The sequence below is a fragment of the Oryza glaberrima genome, chromosome 1, assembly GCF_000147395.1.
Source record: "Oryza glaberrima chromosome 1, OglaRS2, whole genome shotgun sequence".
In the NCBI taxonomy this organism is placed as follows: Eukaryota; Viridiplantae; Streptophyta; class Magnoliopsida; order Poales; family Poaceae; genus Oryza; species Oryza glaberrima.
The window spans coordinates 25,466,134-25,486,599 of NC_068326.1; the positions used below are offsets into that span (position 1 = coordinate 25,466,134).

The window sequence follows — 20,466 nt, forward strand, 5'->3', positions numbered from 1 at the left end:
TTTTTGTAGCTGCTTAAGCTTTTTATTGCACACGTTTGATGCATCGTTCTCAGGATGGGTCTCTCGGTGGGTCAGTGCCCACGGCTTGGGAGTTTTCTGGTTCCGAAAACCTGTTGCACGATGTGATACGTCTCGAACGAAAAGATGAAACTTTTTTGTTGCTGTTCTGATGATGGTAGTAGTAGTAATCCTGTTTTTTTTTTTGTTCCTTTTTTCTTTACTTTGCGCCCGGCCATTGTAAGGTCCGCATCGGAGGTAGGCCACATCACGGTTTCAACTGTGTATAAGCGTGTAACATCTGCCGTTGCTGAAAGAATGCTCCTCTGATATTGTTCTCTGACGTAAAAAAGGAATCTAGGATTGTATGTGATATATTCTAGTATAGTGTGTTCAAATTCATAGTATTAGGATGTGTTATATCTAGTACTAAATTAGTCTTTTATAAGACGGAGGGATTACGTCGTTAATATGTAGGTTCACGAACTGCAAAATTCATATGTCAGTTAGAGAATTTGTTTCCGCCGCTGCTGCACGCGCTGTGAGGCGTGAGCTGCTCGGCGGTGGCGCGTTCGGCACGAGCGATTTGATTCACCGGTGAAAATTCTCGCGGCCGCCACGGAGAAATCGGCCCAGAAATCCGGCCCGAGAAAGAAGGCCCACGCGCGAAGCAGCCCACCAAGCCCGGCGGCGGCGAGCAGGTAGGTCAACCCCGGCCCAAAAATTTTCAGAAGACTCTGGACTCTCGCGATTCGTCTCCAGCCGCGGCCATGAAGGACCCGTTCGAGGCGGCAGTGGAGGAGCAGGAGTCGCCGCCGGAGTCGCCGGCGGCGAACGAGGAGGACGCGGCCGGGGCGCCCGAGGGATACGACGGCGCCAGCGGGTCGCGCGGGCCTCCGCTGCGGCTGCCTCCTTCGAGGGCCGCGCCATCGGGCTCCGGTGGTGCCGCCGCGGCCGCGGCGAGGGGTAAGGTGGTGCGGGTCCAGAAGGAGCAGCAGGAGGAGGAGGATGACGAGGAGGACCACATGGAGGTCGACCTCGACAAGCTGCCCTCCGGCACCAGCGACCCCGACAAGCTCGCCAAGATGAAGTAGGTGCTTGGCTGCGCTCATCCTAAACCTAGTTTTGCCTTCTTCTGGTGCGTGCTATATATGAAGGGTTAACTGCATAAGGATCAACTAAATTCAGGAACCATATGACCGTCTGTTGAGTATATACGTTCTTTGATCGAGTTCAGTGTTTTAGCGTCCTTCACCCTTTTAACTTTGGTTAATTTGTGACAATAAGATTTGTACTAGTGGAAATTTCTGAATTGGAGTAAGGATTGTTCGTGATTGTAGTTACAGAACAACCTGACATTATTCACTTCATAAAGACTGTAGTCCCAGTTTCCAGCTATATGTGAAGCGTTTACTGGCATAAAGATCAGTTAAAGTTAGGAACCATATGACTGTCTATTGAGAATATGTTCTTGATCAAGTTCAGTGTATTTTGGTGTCCTTCACCGTTCAACTTTGGTTAATTTGTGACAGTAAGATTTGTACTAGTGGAGATTTCTGAATTGGAAAAGGGGATTGTTCTCAATTGTTTGTGATTTTATTTACAGAACATCCTGACATTATGCACTTCTCAGATTTATGTTCCAATATATATAGTGAAATATTAAACCCATCTAAATAAGAATTCTATGTTTGAAAAACTATGTACTCCTTTTCCAGTGCCATACTGTCTCAGTTTACAGAAGACCAGATGAACCGGTATGAGTCATTCCGCAGATCTGGATTCCAGAAATCTAACATGAAAAAGGTATGATCTCATTCCCAACATCCATTGATTTAATATCGTACAAGTATAAACTGCAATATCATGTGCGTGTGATGCGTGTGGCGCCTCCATCTGAATTGGCTTCAGTGTTCCCCTTTGCAATAAAAGCTTTCCACAAAATGTGGATCACATTAACATTTTCTGCTTTCTTAAGTCTTACAGTTACCTTATTTTCTGTTGAATAACACCTGTTCTATTTTGGTTCATGTTTCTTTTGTGGATGCATACCATGGGTTGTACAATGTACCATGCATGTCTTGTCCAAATTGTTGATAGAGCTTCATGTACAGGACAGTTGATTTCGCTCCAAGTTGTAGATAAATACATTTTTGCCTATGTCATCGTTTCTACTGATTGTAAGTGATGTACACTCTCTAAATAAAAAGCCAAACTTGGTCAATATTCTTTTCTTCAATTTATAGGCAGGCTAAGAAAGCCTTTTTGTAGTGTCAATCCAAAGTTTGACCTTTTTCTCGGTAAAAATGTTACTTTTGGCTGTTGAATGCCTGAAGTTAACAATGCTTTGAAATTACGTTCTAGTCAGAGGGACAAGTGCTTTAATGTATTTTCTCATCAGTGGTTGAAATATGAGATCACTGCGTTATTGGAATGTTTTTCGGAGTTGCTAGAAATATGGCGCCATATGCTACAGTCGATTTTTTTTAACCACTTACACAGTAGTTACACCTCATTTACACCCCACTTACATATGTAATTAGTATGTAATTTTTCGAATTTACATATGTAATTTTAGTACTTACATATGTAATTTTGAGACTTACATTGTAAATACACTAAAATTACATATGTAATTTAGGGACTTACAATGTAAATACATGCCGACTATTTTTTGATGAAAAATATGGCGCCATAAATATAGCTACACCCATGTTTTTTTAAAGTTGATTTGATATTCTGTTTCCATGCAGCTATTGGCGAGCATTACTGGCAGTCAAAAGATTTCTCTACCAACAACAATTGTAGTATCAGGAATTGCAAAGATGTTTGTTGGTGAGCTTGTTGAAACAGGCAAGTCTAGAGTAATTATCTTATTTACTTTGTTGCTCATAGAACACTACCACCAAAGCACCTATGATTTTGATGTATGCTCATCTCTTAAAGCAAATCACTCTTATGACTGATCTTTTGTAATCGTCCGTGTTCAAATGTCCTTTTCTGCTTTCCATAAACTTGTTCTCTGACATCAGAAGAAAAAGGAGGGATGGCTTTATTCACTTTATTTTTGACAATTCGATTGTGCCTGTTGCAGCTAGAATAGTTATGACTGAGAGGAAAGATTCTGGACCAGTAAGGCCTTGCCACATCAGAGAAGCCTACAGAAGATTGAAACTTGAAGGGAAGATCCCACGGCGGACTGTTCCCAGGCTCTTCCGTTAGAATTGAAGCATCTCTGTTGATCCCAGTCGACACTGAGATGGTCCTTTCTGCGGTCAGATGCGCGGAAAGAGAGAATGACATGAGATGTATTTCTTCAGCTTTGTGAAATTGTTACTGTGATTTCTGTCGCAGCAAGGGAACCAGAGCAAACAGTACGTACAAGCTGAAGTACTACGGTACTACTAGCCGTGGAAAATTCTATGTATAAAGTATTGGCCGTAGGCTGTGAATTTTCAGGCTTATGAATAGTTGAACTGTGTACTATGCTGTTTGGAGTATGCGCTGAATCTGATTATATGCTTGTCTGCAATTAAATGCGACCCTCGTTTTAACCCAAACGAAGTGTCTTTCTGCTATTTTTATACGTAGAACTCTTGCCGTTGTAACTAATCGATTTTTTTAACGAAGTGTCTTTCTGCTATTTCAAGATCGGATGCTATGCAGGATCTTATGTCCTGCAGGCTGCAGCTTCGGCGGGAGCATTTACGCCGGCATTGTGTTCCTTGAGCATTGTGTGTATTGGTATTGTCGATGATTCTGACATTAGGCAATTGTTTATGGGGATCTCATCCTTTCTTATTTTTCTTCGTTTCATTTTTGGAAGTGGCTGGCTGCATCTAGTTACTTGACATCACTGGTACATCTTGATCATGTCTTCTTTCTATTGATGTTTTGGTGTTTTTTAATTATTTTGAGAACATTTTTTGGTTGAGACCCAGGTCCTGTTTAGTTCACACTGAACTTCTCCCAACTTTCCATCACATCTCATCCAAAATTTTTCTACTTACATAAAATCCTAACTTTTTTTTCTCAAACTACCAACTTTCCCTAAACTTCTCTCTAATTTCAGAAACTAAACACAGCCTTGGTTTAGTTCTCAACGTTTTCTTCGAACTTCCAACTTTTCCATCACATCAAAATTTTTCTACATACATAAACTTTCAACTTTTCCGTCACATCGTTCCAATTTCAATCAAACTTTCAATTTTAACGTGAACTAAACACACCAGTTGTGTTTGTTTGTAGACCCTGGTACAGCTGCTGCATTCTTGGTTCAAACTATTGGAAGGGAAAAATGTCAAGCTGATGCAACGTTTGCTATATTTCGTTGTGATGAATTAGAGCAGCGAAAAGACCTTACTAACCTCCTCCTTGTCTTGTCCACTCCAGTCCACACAGCCACTCGATCGTTATCCCTTGTCCGTCTTGCCTTGCCTTGTCGTAAGCTAGGCAATGGCTATGCCGCTGCCGCCGCCGCCGCCGCCTCGTCCTCCTCTTGGACGGGGACGGCTCGTCGGAGTAGGACCAGCTCCAGCACCAGCAACGGCCTCCCAATCCAACCGCCCAGTTTCCCCCCTGCAGCTGCCTCGCTGCCGCTGCCATCGCTCGGAGGGACCTTGGAGGACGACGGCGGCGGCGAACGGGAGGAGGCGGTGGTGGTCCGACGAGGACATGGAGGAAGAGGACGACGAGGAGGGATACGGATACGACGACGGCGGCGCGCCAGGCGGGTCAGCGCAGGAGCTGTTCGGCGAGCCATGGTTTTCCAAGCTCTTCCGTGCGTACGGCTACGTGCTGCCGCTGCTGCTGGCGTCCATGCTGGTGGCCACGGGACCCAGAGCTTTCCTCATGGCCATGGCGCTGCCGCTCGCCCAGTCCGCCATCTCCTGGGTCGTCTCCTTCTTCACCACCAGGAGTCGTCGGCAGCAGGAGGAGGAGGAGTCGTACGGATACGACTACGATGACGATCCCGCCTTCCAACGACGAGAGGAAGACGACGACGACGGCGACTACTATGATGCCGGGGCATGGCAATGGCGGAGCAGGAGCCACCAGCAATCGACCGAATCCGGCTCCGGTTTTGGAGGATGGGATGACCTCCTCTACGACGATGAGGAGAAGAAGGAGCAGGAGAGCTCAGGGAAGAAGAGGACGCCACCGGAGCCCGACACGGCGGCGGCTGCTGCCGCCTCCGATCTGGGACTGGGATTGCGGGCGAGGAGAGGTCCACGACGCAGCAATGGCGGCATGTCGCGAGGAAGAAGCAGCAGCAGCATGAGGTATAACCAGGCGCCACTGCTGACGCGCCTTCTCGTGGCACTCTTCCCCTTCCTCGGCTCATGGTTCAGGATACTCTAAATTTGAGAAGAAGAAGAAAAACTGAGAGATTTCAGCATTCAGAGTGGATTGATTCATCGTCAGTTCGTCAGACTCTTATCACAATTTCCTTCTCCCGGTCAGGTGCACTTTGCCTCTTTTTTGTCTTGGTCATGTTCACCTGACAGTCACAACTCACAACTGCAAATCAAAACAAAAAAAAAATTCACTTGGTTTCTTCAGGAACCAAACCATGAAAATTGAGATGAAATTTCTGGCCTTGTTGTCTACTGATAGCAAGAAGCATCAGACGCTGATGTGGACAGGCAGAAGAACTGACCTTCTTCTCCTTCTCCTTCTATTCCTTCGCCGTGCTGGCGCTGTTGTTCTGCCTACTCTTTGTCAGTACAGCAATAGTGCACTACAGGTACATATGTGGTGCACTACAGCTCGTCAAGCTGGAATGACAAAAAAAAAAAGCGTGAACTTTAGAGGGGCATAAGAAAGTCTAACATTTTTTTGCTGTACAAAGCAGAAGGCAATCAATCAGGCAGCTCACCTGATTTCTCCTACGCTAATCAGGTCCAGTGATTTGGAGAATTTCCTGGCAGCAACAAGCCAGCAACTCGGCGGAATTTTAGGAGATAATTCTCGCTGATTAGTTTACTCGTACTGATAATTCTCTGCGACGCAACGAGGGACTTACGAAGTGACCGGAGACACCATGGCCTTCCGTTCGCTGTTGTGCTCCCATGAGCAGAGAGAGACCGACCGGATACGGAAGAAGGACGAGAAGCATAGCAGAATTAATCGTGACGGACAACAAGCATCCGAAATTAGGAGTGCTGGCAGTGCATGAAAGCGGCAAGTTTAATACTAGTAGTACTCGTTTCACGCCGCTCCCGCTTTATATGCACGGAAGGGGACAACCCGATCGATCGGAAACAGATCCTATGCGATTTTGCGGGGATGGTATGCAAGTCTAACATCCAACGAGCCCATATGTTAGTGATCCACATTAAAGAGGAAGAGACTCATCCTGATCGATCAGTGCTGAAAACAGAAGCATAAGTCCATCGGAAATCTCGGTAAGATATATGCCCGGCAGGCGAGGCCAGTGTGAAAACTAGGGTCGCCAAACGCCATGATGCCATATGCTTGCTTGTATGCCCAAGCAAAGCGGCTTGTACGACAGGCCGAGGGCAGCGTCGGGGGCAACCAAAACCTACCAACGGCCAACGCAACGCAAGCAGCACAGGAGAAGCAAGCACAAGACTCGACCGGCTCTGCCTACGCGACAGATATCCATACTCTTCCGGTCGGCTTCGCGTGCAAATATATGTCGCGAGCCAAGAACCAAAGCGCAAGCTGCCTTAGCTTCTCGTCTCCTTCCACCGCCGGCAACACGTCACACGTGCGCGCGGCGCATCCATAAGCGACTCGTACCCAGGGTTGGCAAATGCATTTATTTATTTAAAGAAAAAAATATATACTCCTACTATAGAGTACTCCCTCCGTTCTAAAATAAGTGCAGTTTTAACACTGTTTATGCTCAACGTTTGACCTTTCATCTTATTTAAAAAATAATTATGATTAGTATTTTTATTGTTATTAAATGATAATACATGAATAGTATTTTATGTGTGACTAAAATTTTTAATATTTTTTCATAAAATTTTCAAATAAGACGGACGGTCAAAACACTGGACACGGATATCTATGGTTGCACTTATTTTAGGACAGAGGTAGTACACAAGTCACTGGCAAGAGCAAAATATTCAAATACTCCATCTTTTTGTCCAAAGAAAAAAACATTCAGGTACAAAATTCAAACAGCTGGACATGAGACCGTAAACAGTCTGTAGTAAACATACAGACAGACAGACAATTGTGTTCCTGTTTATGGCTGCCATCGCCGCCAGTTCGCCACTCGTACCATGTCCGAACAACAAACCCTCAAATTCTCCGCCCCTAAACTAAATACGGAGTACTCCTCCATCCTAAAATATTGCAAACTGGGTAAAGAGTAGTACAGGGTTTTCCAAAGAAAAGGGGAAAAAAGAGCTACTTCACCAGCAATGGCCGGCGTTGCGTATGGAAAATCGTGGTCGCTGGCGTTTTTCAACCACGCTTTCCTCGCCCTCACGGCCCTCCCATACTCGCCCACATGTGACGTGCACATACATATACGCATCAGCACATGGATACATGATTGGAGAGTTTAATCATCGCCTCTTCCACAACAGTACTGTACACACAACTGATGGACGAAGGAAGAAGCCAAAGGAAATAGTGGTCAAGTTGATCACGCGAGATGCCGACACGTGTCCAATATTCGGTGTAATCGCACGGCTGATAGACGAGCCATGCCAAACTTCTGTAACAGATTCTTCCATCATATATGACGTAGAAGATCCTCGTTAGATATCTCAGCCCCCGTCCGTCCGGCATGCCGAACGTTTGTCAGCTCGTCACAAGGGACTACCGCACTTTGCAGGTGACCGCGACGCGCCAGGCCCATCGAAGCAGCCTCCATCAGCCCTGGCCCTGGCCCATACTGAATCCATTCAGAATCTCCTGCCTCATTGCGACTGCACAATGATTCTTTCATATTTTTTTAACCTTTTCAGAATATTTTTGGTGTTCCGAAGACTTGCCCAACGTGAATGAATGGGAGAAAGAAGAAGAAAAAAAATGGTACTAGTACTAATAGTAAAGAACTATGCACAAGAGTCACCGGGTAACCATTCCAACCAAACCAAACCGCAAAAGCTCACAGGAAGGCGAGGCCGGCCGGGCCAACGGAGCCCACCCAAAAAATTACACCACAAAATGGCCTCTCGCGGGGAGAAAAACGCGGCACCAAGTTGTGCGCCGCTGCGACGACGTGCGAGCAGGTGGCCGGCTCTGACAAAACCCGAAAGAAACGAAAAAAATTCACCCCGGGGCATAGTCGTCGTCGTCGTCTCAAGCCACCACTTCCGCTGGGCCGGGCGCCTCGAGGAGGGTGTGTGAGGCAAACGCGTTACGCGTGCACCTCCTGCCCTCGGCACATCCTCCTCTTCTTTTTCCTCTCCATTTACACAAAAAAACACTCTTCGCCTTCGCCTTCCCTTTGGCTTGCCCTTACTTCTCCCCCCATCCACTTTGATTGCAATGGCCCAATCTCCATCCACTCCAATCTTATTGCTCCTTTCGCTTTGGGTGCCTCGCTTGACCTCCAGCTGCCGTCACTCCGAGTCACTGTCCATGCTCTCCATCCCTTTCAGCCCTCTACGCCTCTGCATAGTCAGAAACAGGAGTTTTCGGTTAGTGCCCGAGATTAAGCAGAAACCTTGATGGATGGAGATATTACTAGGTGATTAGGTGCATGTGCTGAGCCTAATTCTTGAGGAGAATCTAGCACCCTCAAGCACAACCTAACCATCAGGGGTTTTTAATAGCTGCCAGTCAGCTAAACAATACTAGTAGAGTTCATGTTACAAGATTCGAGCTGGCCTTGTTACTATTGGAAAATATATGCATGTTAGTATGTTACAGGAGCTCATTAAACTACAGCATGCTTGAATGCTCCTAATAACAAAGGGAATGAGTTGAAGACCCTATCACGGAAAAGGTGAAAAACAGACTAGTAGATCAAAAGACAGCACCACAATTTCTTTTCCAACCCTTTGTACCATTTCTTTTTCTTCTCTTTTTCGATGGTTATGATTCCAAGCTCTATCCAGACATTATCATGTGGTCCTAACAAAAGACACAGATACATGTCTCCACGTTGGCCCTTCCCTACTTGTCAGCGACGACGACTTGCATTCAAGCCTTCAAGGTCCGGAATAATCAAGTTGTCAACAATCTCGCACCCGCAGCTAAGCACTGAACTAACACCACCTAAGTAGTAATAATGCTACAGTTCTTTCTCATGCTTAGCTAAGGACGATAAGAGGCTGACAGCTGGGCCCCATACTGAAAGAGGCCAAGACTTTTTTTTGTTCTTTCTGCTATGACATGTGGCACACTCTGGTTTGTTGTGAGTTGTGACTGTAGTGTTCTTGAATGAGATTTGCCTGGGAAAGCACATGACAAATGTAGAAAGATGAACGAATGGATCCAACTAAACTTAGAACTAGAAGACTCCTTTAGGTAAGGGCAATAGAATGATCGTTCGCTTGCATCTCCACGTCCACAGCAATAAAGCTGAGCCAAATAAATCAGTGCCGTGCCGTCATCAATGAGGACACGGAGCATCACGAGTCATGGGCCCCATGTGAGTGAGAAGGGGCCAAACTAAAAGAAAAGGGCAAGTAATTCACCTACTCTTCGGCTTTATTTTTGCATTAGACCCAACCAATCTGGGACACTGATGCCCTAAATCTAGGTAATTTTCCTCTTCTTGTCTGTAAAAATACACAGAATGCATGAACTGAAAATGCCAGGTGCAGAGTGGAGTATACCTTCTTCACACATTTCTTCTCTCGCACCTCATACCGGCCTCTCGTCAAGTCTGAAAGCCACATCCCAGGGAATACATACTGCACATCACATCGGGGGCAACACGAGACACATGTTAGCTCTGTGATCAGAACAGATGCAAGAATGGATCGGAGCAGATAAGATCAGGCCGGTTTGCGGAGCAAAGATTGGCATACTTGGAGGGTCTTGTCCACGTTCTTGGCCCTCTTCTTGGGCCTCTGGGGCAGCTTGGTGCCCTTCATGATCAAGAAGTCGTCCTCCTTCTCCTTGCGCGACAGCGAGATGTAGATCCGGGGCAGCTCAAACCGCTCGGAGCCGATCTTCTCGCCGGCGCCGGCGCCGCCGTTTGCGGTCACCGACGAGTCGTGGTGGTGGTGATGGTGGTTGTTCTTGGAATCCATGTGCAGCGCCGCGTCCAGGGCGGACTTGTGCGCCTTGTCCGGCGACCGCTTGTGCCCGCCGCCTGATCGCTCCTCCACGGCGGACCTGATCATACCACCAGAGAAAGAAAACAAGACGTTAATCATGGGGATTGTTGCAGGTGCTAGTGGTGGTGATGATGGACTTGGAGGTGGTTGGGAGGTTGAGAGAAAGGGTAAAGGGGAAGAAGGGGTGGGTAGGGTGGATTGGTTACTCACTAGTAGTACAACTGGTCTGCTGGAGACTCCTACCACAACAAGATGGATGCACTATGAGCAAAAGCTATACTACTATTGTTGATGCCCAGAAAGAAAAGAGAGGGGAGCTGTGATGTGGATATATTTATAACCATCTACCTACAAGCAGTACTACAAGCTCTCCCTCCTCTTGATGCTGCAAATTCATATGATGATGATGATCATCATCCCAACACCCCAAATTAACCAGATCGACCAAACGATCCTCCCAAATTAAAGCTGCCCTAACCAAGGAGTACCACCATGACCATCAACGAATTTCAGCGAGATATGGAGATCTCGATGGGGGTCCCCATGCATCATGCAACGTGTGACAAATACGGGTGCTGCTGCCTATGACCTTATGACTTGGGTTACAGATTAGTCAAGGAAGAGGAAGGTAAAGTTACCACCTCAATGTACCACACACCAGATCCGGACACACAACATCCTCCGAAAAATATTGTAAATAAAAATTAAAAGGGTTATAAATACCACGAAAATTCGGGGAGAGACGAAGAGATCTAGATCAGGTGAGAACCTGCTCCAATTTTTTAATAGAAACAAAAGTGTGTGAAGTAAAAAGGAGAAAAGAATCTTTTATCAAACTCAACCCACCCTTCTCTCTACGGAGCGGTACAGCTCAGAAACAAAAGAGACCCAAACCCGAAGACCCAAAAAAAAACCCGAAGCGAATAAATAACGCGGCGAAGACACGAACCCACGAACCCAACAAAACAAAACAAACGCAAGAGCCACCACGACTCCAACGAGGAATATGAGAGCGCGCGGCCCGGTAGTTTCCGCGGAGGGGCAAAAGCGGAAACAGAAAAAAAGTCGCCGAGCGAAATGCAGGCGAGGAAAAAGGAAGGACGTCATCTTCCCCACGACATCGATATGAGACGAGACGGAGAGGAGGAGGTGGAGGTAGGAGGCGTGTGTTACCTGTGGTGGTGTGCGTCTCCGACGGCGGCGGCGGCGGCGGACCGCGTCGGGAAGGACGAAGCGGACCTCAGGTTGGACCCCCGCGTGTACGACCCGGTGGTGGTGGATGGGGGCGGCGGCGGCATGAGCTTCTCCGCCGGCGCCGACGAGCGGCGCAGGATCTTGCCGGCGGCGGAGGCGGTCTGGCGGCGCTGCGAGGAGGAGGGAGCCGCGTTGGCCGAGGAGGACGCGTCGCGCCGGCAGCGGGACCGCTTGTTGTGCCCCCACTGCAGCAGCACGTCGCCACCGGTGCCCGCGCCGTTGGAGCTCGGCGAGGCCGTGTCGGAGGAGTCGGACGGGTGGTGGTGGTGGTGGTGGTGGTGGTTGTGGTGGGCGTGCGCGTGGTCGCGCGCCGGGCTCCAGGCGGCGGCCGACGAGGACGACGGCTGCGGCGCCCGAGCGCGCAGCGGCTTGGAATCGAGCTGTGACGACGGGAGGTACGACGAGAGGCGGGAGCTGTCCGCGGCGACGGCCATGCCGCCATCGTCGTCCTTGCAGGATCTCGACGCCGGCTTCCGTGTCACGCTACCGCTTCCTCCGCCGCCGCCGTTGGCTAGCGGGAGGCAGTCCGGGCTAAGCCTTTGGTACCTGGAGTGAATCAAAACGCGCCGATTAGCGATTTGATCGGAGGAAAGAGATCTGCTACAAAATGCGAGTCGCAAATCGGGCCTTCTCAGACCATCTCATGGAATGGAAATAAAACGAACAGATCGAACTCTGCAGATGCAACAGAAGCAGGGTTGAACAGGAGGCACCAAAATGACCGAAAATTTGACAACAAACCAACCAGTTCTTGAAAGGGAACACGGCCACAAAGAACATGAACAAACTGACATGAACTATGGCTCTCATCATCCCAGAAAGAGTACCCATGGTTGCAAAACGACCAAACGATCCGATGCTTTTGTACCCAGACTCTAAAACAGCCAGAGAGGAACCAAGAAAAGCAAAAGACGATTATACTGAGATTATGAGCAGAAGACTGCGAAATACGGAGAGAATGAAATCGGGTCAAAACGAGACGCACGAATTCCACGCGAATTAGCGAAACCGGCATAGAAACAGTGAAGTAGAGATCAATCGAACCGCAACAGCAGCAACACCATGAAATCCAAAAATCAAACGAACAGAACAAAACCATCAGACAGATTAACAAGTAGAATCACAAAGGACAGCAATTCGACAAGGAGGCCGGCCATCACCGGCCGGCAGGCAGGCAAATCAACCAAATCGCTTCACCAGCCGAACAAAAAACCGAAAGAGGAAAACAAAACCGAACGCGAACCATAGAAACAACATAGCGATCTGACACAGAAGAGAGCAAGAAACGAGGAACCGCAGGAACAACCGAACAAGGACGAGAGGCTCGAGGGCCTGGAGATCTGCCGTCTACCTCATCATGTCCAATGCCGGGAGGGCTTTCAGTCTCAGGGCGCACGGCGACGCGGCGTGTCTGCCAATCGCGTGGACCTCCAGGGAGCCACGCATGAAAAAATGGCCGTCGGCCACCGGCTCCGGCCGCCCGCGCGTCCCTCCCTTCTTACCGTCCAAACCAATCGCTCCCTTCTTCCTCCTCCTCGTCCGTCAAGTCGCGAGCAGACGACGACGATGAACGAGATGCGAGAAGCCGCCGGGAAATTTACAGGGGAAAAAAATCGTGAGAAGAAGAAGAACAGGCGACAGAGGAGGGAGGAGGAAGACGGAGAGGAGGGCAGCAATGGCGATGGGAAGCAGAGTCGGGGTCCAAATAGAGGCTTTATCTTTTCCGTTCTTCCCGTTTTGCCCCCCGCCACGGGTGGCAATTCACCGTTCTGCCACCGCTTCTGATCTGACAAAACTGCCCCCGCGCGGGCCGTGGCAGATTGGTGATTTGTGTGAATTTCCCGGGCTCATTCGTACGAAGGAAAAAAAAACTCCAGAGAGGGAAGGAGAGGAGGAGATCCGATTCCGAGCGGCCTCCGTGATCTCATCCTCTCTTGCACTGCAAGCCAGTGGGAGATTTCCTTTCGAACGGACGTCACCGGCAAGTGGCTGTGACAGGTGGGCCACTCGAAAATCGAGATACGTGTGGCCCACATGTCGGTCAGAGTAGAGACTGCCCACCAATAGCCGCCCGCGTGGTGTTTGAAACGGGGTGGTACTCCGCGCGATCATGTGCCACGTGGACGGTAAATGGCCTACTGCAAGCCTGCCACGTAGATGCCCGTAACTCGCGCGCCCCCCACGTTGACGACGCGTTTTGCATCACTGACATCGTGGTCCCACAGATGCATGTGTCCCCAGTAGTCAGAGAGCTACATGTCCTGGACAAGAGAGGCTCACGAACCAACGGACGCGATCGTGTTGAGATCGTGGCGGGTACTAGTATGGGGGTGGATACAGTTCGTCGATCGTGTCAGAGGTTGGGCGGTAGTAGGCACGTGAGGAGGAGGCTGCCTATTGGTTGTGACTTGAGCTGTGATCGGTTTAGGGATCGGGGCACCATGAATCATGATCGGCTCACCGATGGGTGGAGGCTCAAGGCAAAGCATGTCCCGTGCACAAATCAATACAGCAGCCTGACTTGGTTTAACTGATCAATCAACATTCACTTTCAATCATACTGAATATTTTATTACTATAAATTTTGATACAACAAATCAAATACTAGTATCTCTTTACCATTGCTACTCTATTAAAATTTAGTTAGATAGAACTTGCGGAGAATGTGTTAATATTCATAGGTGGAGGTATCAGTTAGGGCTTCGACAAATATATCAATTGAACTTACGTGGTAGATAGTAAAAAAGCATCAACAAGTTAAAAAAAATCAAGGTAGAGAATGATATAATATTTGATCCAGTTGTATTTGTATGTGTAGGTTTCTTCTTGCAGCTTTTTGGGAAGTGCTCTTGAAATTTCTCTACATAAGGCCTGGTTTAGTTCCCAATTTTTTCTTCAAACTTTTAACTTTTTCATCACATCAAAACTTTTCTACACACATAAACTTTCAACTTTTCCATCACATCGTTCTAATTTCAATCAAACTTTCAATTTTAGCGTGAACTAAACACACCTAAAACGCAGACGCATGGACCGTCTTCCTCTCTTCAACTGGCAGTTGGAATTCCCCTTCCCGCAAGGAGGTCCTCATCCGAGTTAATCATGTTAACCGGGATTTTTCACATTAGTTTAGGTGTAGTTGTGTTCAAGCTCAAGTCGACGGTGGCCAACATCAATCTCCTGCATTGGAGCCATTCCCTGTTAGTTGCATCTGCTTCTTGTTTGCGGAATGAGTCGACCTCCACCATGCCTCCTAGGTGAGATTAAATAATCGTGCTCCCTTTTAACTACTAGGAGTATGGTGGATTTTCTCGGGATGAAAGCCTCATCCTCAGTCCCAAAGAAAACAAGGTAGTGTTGGCCGTTCTCTACTTCTCTAACAATCTATCCACGCTATCAATAACCTTCTTCCTTGTCGCAAAGTGACGGATCTTGAAGAGGCGGCTGATGATTTCTAGATGTACCTCAACCCCCATCTCGAAGAGGCTCCAAAATGGGAACACATTTTTTCCTTCATTTGGAGATTGCCATGGACTGACTAGCCTTGCTATCGCCATTATCATCAATGGAGAATCCCATGGAAGAACCAGAGTTTGGGACATGATTGCTTTTTTAAGTTTCTTCAAAAGCCCTTCTTTGCTTATTTGTTGCACAATGTGTAATTTACCCACGTTCCTAGGGGCTACCTTGCAAATACATCAATCCTCTCAGCTAGCTTTTTACTCCCTCTGTCCAAAAGAAAAAAAAGCCAACATCGTATTAGTACGTGACACATCCTAGTACTAGGTTCATTTTTTTAGACATAGGGAGTTTATAGTAACTATGAAGGTAGCTCGCGCAACGTAAAATATGTTTGAAAAACTTGTAGGGAAAAAATATCAACCGGATGAGCCTGCCACACTTCAAAAGTATTATTTCTCCATATATTTTCTTCATGGATATTGCTTGCACTTTTTTTCGAAACTATTTGTTAGTTTTAAACCATATAATATTTAATTTATTCCTATAAGAAATTATTTATGATATTTTTCATTATATAGAGAGAAGGTTGACTTAGTTTGTCTAAAAAACATGTCTTAGAAATTAAGTATAAATTAAACGTATGATGTTTTCCAGTTCTAATTGAATGTTTGGAGTCCATCTTTTTTAATAAATCCTGAAAACTATTATTATTAATAAATGTATTTTATTTGTACCATTAAGGTAGCATTCCTTCTAATTGATTCGCATTAGGGTAATTTGTTATATACTTGCATATGAATAAATAAAGACAGACAAGATACACATATACTATATCCCACTTCCTATGATACATAATATATAGTGTAATTTTATTTGAAAACACCTAGTTAATATGAGTCCTAAAATTTAAATTTAAGTAACAAATATAAATTTAAACAAAATATGTTTTGTTATTAGTGTTTCTTATAGGTAGATGGAAGGTAATTAGTATCAAAACATTATGGTAATGGAACATGCGGTGTTTATTTTGATTTAGGTGAAAATCAAGAATCATACTATTTTACCAATCCCTTTTAATTTTGCTTGTCCTCTATTTTCGCTATTCATGTTAATATCTCGTTGCCTGTCTCTTTCATGGGGCTGAACAAAGAAAAAAAAATCAGATCAAAATAGATTAAACTCAATAAACACCGTTGTTCAATCCAAGTTTAGGCTGGTTTCAGGATCAAAACATATTGTTTTAAGTAGAGTTCAGAGTGCTGGAACTAATCTTCTCTGGTCTTGCTTCGCTACGGTGTTTTGGCCGCTTTGACTTGCATTTACGGCTAATTTTTTCGGTGGTAGATAACGTGCCTATTGACTATGAGGCGTATGTGGTGACTTTGTCAATCTCAAGATATACCGACCGGTTCTTCCGGAGATGCTCATAGTGATAGGGTGTATATGTGTGAGTTTATAAGGGTGAGTGTGTGTACGTTGTGAACGTCTATGTTTATATTGTGTTTCAATTATCTCATATTGAAGCGACAAACATAAATCATCCATGTGATAGCAGGAGATTACAACAATGCAGAATGAAACAGGTCTAATGATTTGGATGGAAACCATTCCTCTATTGTCTATGCTCTGATTTTGTCCTATGCCCTTGCACTTTGCTAGCTCGCAATGGAGTCATCATGAAGAGAAGACAAAGATCGAAGAGAGCCTGCAGCCGAATTAACAGGACTTAATTCATGGACCATGGCCACAACCGAACAACATCTATATTGATATGTATTCCTTTTGTGTGTTCGTGAAAAAGAAAAACGAACAACATCAGCCGTTGATGCAATTATGCAGTGGAAACACGGATTGGAAAAGGAAGGCGCACTCATAACACACGCTCCTTCGGTCCTTCCTTCAGAAATGGCTAGTTTCTTTGATGTTGAGTGGTGACACTCTGGTACTGCAGAACTTCCCGTTCCCTTCTTATAAACTGTTGATGGCCAACATTGTTTGCATTGTACCCGATTTTGAACATGAATTTTTATTGTCCTGGATGTAGAACCAACAGACGGTATCTATTGGAGTATTAGATCTATTTTTGGTTTGATCACTTAATTGCACGTGGTAATTGTGTGCTATGCAATGTACAGAACTACAGATGGAGTCCTTGAATTTTTGAGCAATCATGTTGTGAGACTGTTCTCTGTGTGCGGCAGCATGTGGACGACTGCATTTCTCTGTAAAAACCTGCGTAAATTGTAGCTCTGGACAGAGTTTAAATGCATGGCAATGGCATACGGAGTAGTGTATAGGTAACTCTACAACCCCTCTTCTTCGTTGTTGATGCTGCTGCTGCTGCTGCTGCTGCTGCTGAGTTTGAGCAGGCCATTTTCGTTCCGATCCACCTGTCCAGAGTGCAGACAATGCAAAAAAAACCGAGGCCTGGCTATGAAACTCTGCTTTGGCTGAAGTATCTTCTGATTTTTTTTTCTTTTTCAAGTAGTCTAACAGGTCCAAAAGAGTGCCTTTATAGAAGCTTTTCCTTTGCACTTGACTCTATTTAAGGGTGCAAATGGTCAGGTCCGTGAACCCATTTATAATACAAATAACCCCCTTATAATATAAATATTCCCTCCGTTTAATATTATAAGTCGTTTGACTTTTTTCTTAGTTAAAGTTCTTTAGTTTTGACCAAATTTATAGCAAAATATAACAATATTTTCTAAAAAAGCAAACAATGTATCAAAATATATTTATTGCTAAATTTAATGAAACTAATTTGGTGTCATAAAGGTAGCTATTTTTTTCTATAAACTTGGTCAAATCTAAATAACTTTGATTAAGAAAAAAGTCAAATGACTTATAATATGAAACGGATGGAGTATAAACATTTTCTCCTAGATGGTCTTATATTTATATCCTCTAAGTGTTCCCTTGTTCAGATAGAACTAATAAGGCAAATATTTAAACAAGAGAAGTAGTCCAGGTCAGGTCAAATAGGACTTTGTTTCTATTTTCTTATCCGGGTTTCCTTTCTTATGTATTCAAGACCTTTGTCATATGTATGATACTGATTCCGTATAGGATTTAGTATATAGTGAGTCCCGCCGAGTTTAATACATAAGTATATAAGTATATGGTACCCGTATTTATGACAATGTTGTAATGCTTGCTTCTAGAATCAGATCAGAAAGCCACCAAAACAAAACCAACCTGATAGCTCTCCTCGTGTCTCTTGTGTCCCTCTTCCATGCATGTAGCAAGGTGAGCTAGCGTGTGAGAGAAGAAGAAATCGAACTCAATGGAGGAGGAAGAAATAGAGGAAGATATCCTTCTTCAGCTTCTTCCGTGCTGCCTTAGTCCTAGTCTTCTCATGTAACCTCCACATCCCGTATCTTCTTCCTCTTTGTCAACCCAATCAATCGTGTAGGTGTAAAACCTTCATCTTTTTCAATCAAAGTTGAGACACCTCAGGGGACGCTGTCGAGGGCTACAGTAACTTCATGGTCACCCGTCCTTGATAACGAGAGTCGTACGCCATCTATGATGTCGACTTCGTCATCACTGAGAATTGCCAGAAGAGCATGATCTTCTTCTCCTCGTACATATCTACTTATCAGGACTAGTACCCCACAAACATCAAGTGTCATACTAATAGATATTAGACCCGTGTACTAGGCCCGGTATCCAATAGGTATCATGTTTTGTACTCACCTGACATGTGGGTTTAGGCAACGTGAGGTATATCATCATGGAACGTGAGGTATATCATACTGTTTTGAAACGTGATTTTATATAATAACAACCCCCTATTTATTTTTCAGCTACTTGTTATTTCGACCAATCATAGTCACATGTATTTAGTTCCACCTATTTCCTTAGGGTAAGTGCCTTTTAAGGCTGAAACCAAGAGCAAGACGGGTAAGTGGGAGAAAACCGCGGATACATACGACGCAACGAGGCGTGGCATTTTGGTTGGGGGAAAACTTTCTACAGGACATAAACATGTAATTAGCTAGGAGACACTGCAAGAATATGTATCTGCTATGGTAAAAAACTGGTAAATAGCTGCTGGACACCTATGATATTATTTTATTATATCTAGAGCAAATAGAGAGAGAAATAGCTGCAAAAGTATGATTTTCCCCTGCTTGCCATGTGCGGCTCGTATATAGCTCCGACGTAGCGGTGGCCACGACATGTTTGGCGCTGGCATGCCCCTCATGCTGCAGCAATATAATGATGAGTGCAGGAACAACGCGAAGTCACAAGCCCAGGTGCGCGGCCCCCCTTGAACCCTCTAGAGAGCTGCCTCGCCGTGGCGAGACCACATGCGCTCCGTGAGGCCCTGCTCGACATGAAATAGGAAGTGGTTAATGTTGTGCTCGCCTGCAAGCACGGTGTGTGGCGGAGCACTGGCATCGGTGTGGCCCTCGCACTGCAGCGGTGACGAGTACGGGAACGACGCGGAGCCACGGGCTAAGACGCGCGGGCCACCCGAGCCACCCTCAAACCCCCAGAGAGCCGCCTCACTGATGATGGCGGCGACAGTGGGTGCGGTGGCGGTGTTAGAGCTATATACGAGCTGGACTTGGTAGGCAAGGACAAAATCGTACTTTTGCGACTGTTTCTCTCTCTATTTTCTTTAGATATTATAAAATAATATTACGGGTGTCCAGCATCTAATTACCAGTTTATTACTCCCTCCATTTTTCAATAGATGACGCTATTGACTTTTTTTTTCACATGTTTGACCATTCGTCTTATTCAGAAAATTTACATAATTATAATTTATTTTGCTATGAGTTGTTTTATCACTTATAGTACTTTAAGTGTGATTTATATCTTATACATTCGCATAAAATTTTTGAATAAGATGAATGGTCAAACATGTAAGAAAAAGTCAACGGCGTCATCTATTAAAAAATTGAAGGTAGTACGATCTTATAGTAGATATGTGTTCTTAACTTTTTATGATGTCTCCTAGATAATTACATATTTTTTTAATGTCGTGTAGCAAATTTTGTTTTTGGTTGGGCGTGGACGGCGAGCGCGAGTGAGCGACTAAACGCATATGCCGGGATGCGGGAGCGCGATTATTACGCGTGCGCGCGGCGACGTTCATCTGTAGCCTCAACCTGCAAGCAGTGTACGATGCCGGCTCCTCACCAGATGTGTGCATTGCGGCCATTGCCCAAGCAGGAAATTACCTGTTGCGCATCTCACGACGAGAGGCGCCATCGTCCGTGCGATCCAGCAAGACAGAGCATCCGTACCCCAAACCTGACCTCCGTCGGAGTCTCCGATTACCTGCAGTTTTGCGTGCTTTGCAGTCGTAGGATATTACTCCCTCCGTTTCATATTATAAGATATTTTCTTTGGTCAAAGTTAAACTGCTTCAAATTTAACTAAGTTTATAGATAAATATAATAATATTTATATTACCAAATTAGTTTTATTAAATTAATAATTAAATATATTTTTATAATAAATTTATCTTGGGTCAAAAAAATATTACTATTTTTTTATAAACTTGATTAAGCTTGAAGCA

General features: G+C 45.4%; 3 protein-coding genes across 4 annotated transcripts; 2 read left to right on the plus strand and 1 right to left on the minus strand.

Moving 5' to 3' along the window:
* The first annotated feature begins 735 nt into the window (after positions 1 to 735).
* On the plus strand, positions 736 to 3,529 carry LOC127786396 (transcription initiation factor TFIID subunit 11). Its single transcript, XM_052313800.1, has 4 exons — positions 736 to 1,087; positions 1,716 to 1,803; positions 2,751 to 2,854; positions 3,096 to 3,529. Exons 1-4 carry the CDS (start codon positions 768 to 770, stop codon positions 3,217 to 3,219), a joined length of 636 nt encoding a protein of 211 aa, XP_052169760.1. The 5' UTR covers positions 736 to 767; the 3' UTR covers positions 3,220 to 3,529.
* Positions 3,530 to 4,306: 777 nt separating this feature from the next.
* Positions 4,307 to 5,938, plus strand: LOC127786386 (uncharacterized). The gene has a single exon (XM_052313790.1). The coding sequence runs from the start codon at positions 4,453 to 4,455 to the stop codon at positions 5,356 to 5,358; it is 906 nt and encodes a 301-aa protein (XP_052169750.1). The 5' UTR covers positions 4,307 to 4,452; the 3' UTR covers positions 5,359 to 5,938.
* A 1,963-nt stretch (positions 5,939 to 7,901) lies between these two features.
* Positions 7,902 to 13,146, minus strand: LOC127782230 (uncharacterized). Of its 2 annotated transcripts, XM_052309344.1 has the most exons (5): positions 12,820 to 13,146; positions 11,388 to 12,014; positions 9,963 to 10,272; positions 9,768 to 9,845; positions 7,902 to 8,597 (listed from the first exon to the last, which is right to left on the minus strand). In XM_052309344.1, the coding sequence occupies exons 1-5, from the start codon at positions 12,912 to 12,914 to the stop codon at positions 8,547 to 8,549; spliced, it is 1,161 nt and encodes a 386-aa protein (XP_052165304.1). In that variant the 5' UTR covers positions 12,915 to 13,146; the 3' UTR covers positions 7,902 to 8,546. The 2 variants fall into 2 exon arrangements, with proteins under 2 accessions (XP_052165304.1, XP_052165297.1); XM_052309337.1 differs by lacking the exon at positions 7,902 to 8,597 and having other exon boundaries at positions 8,605 to 9,845.
* Positions 13,147 to 20,466: the final 7,320 nt, after the last annotated feature.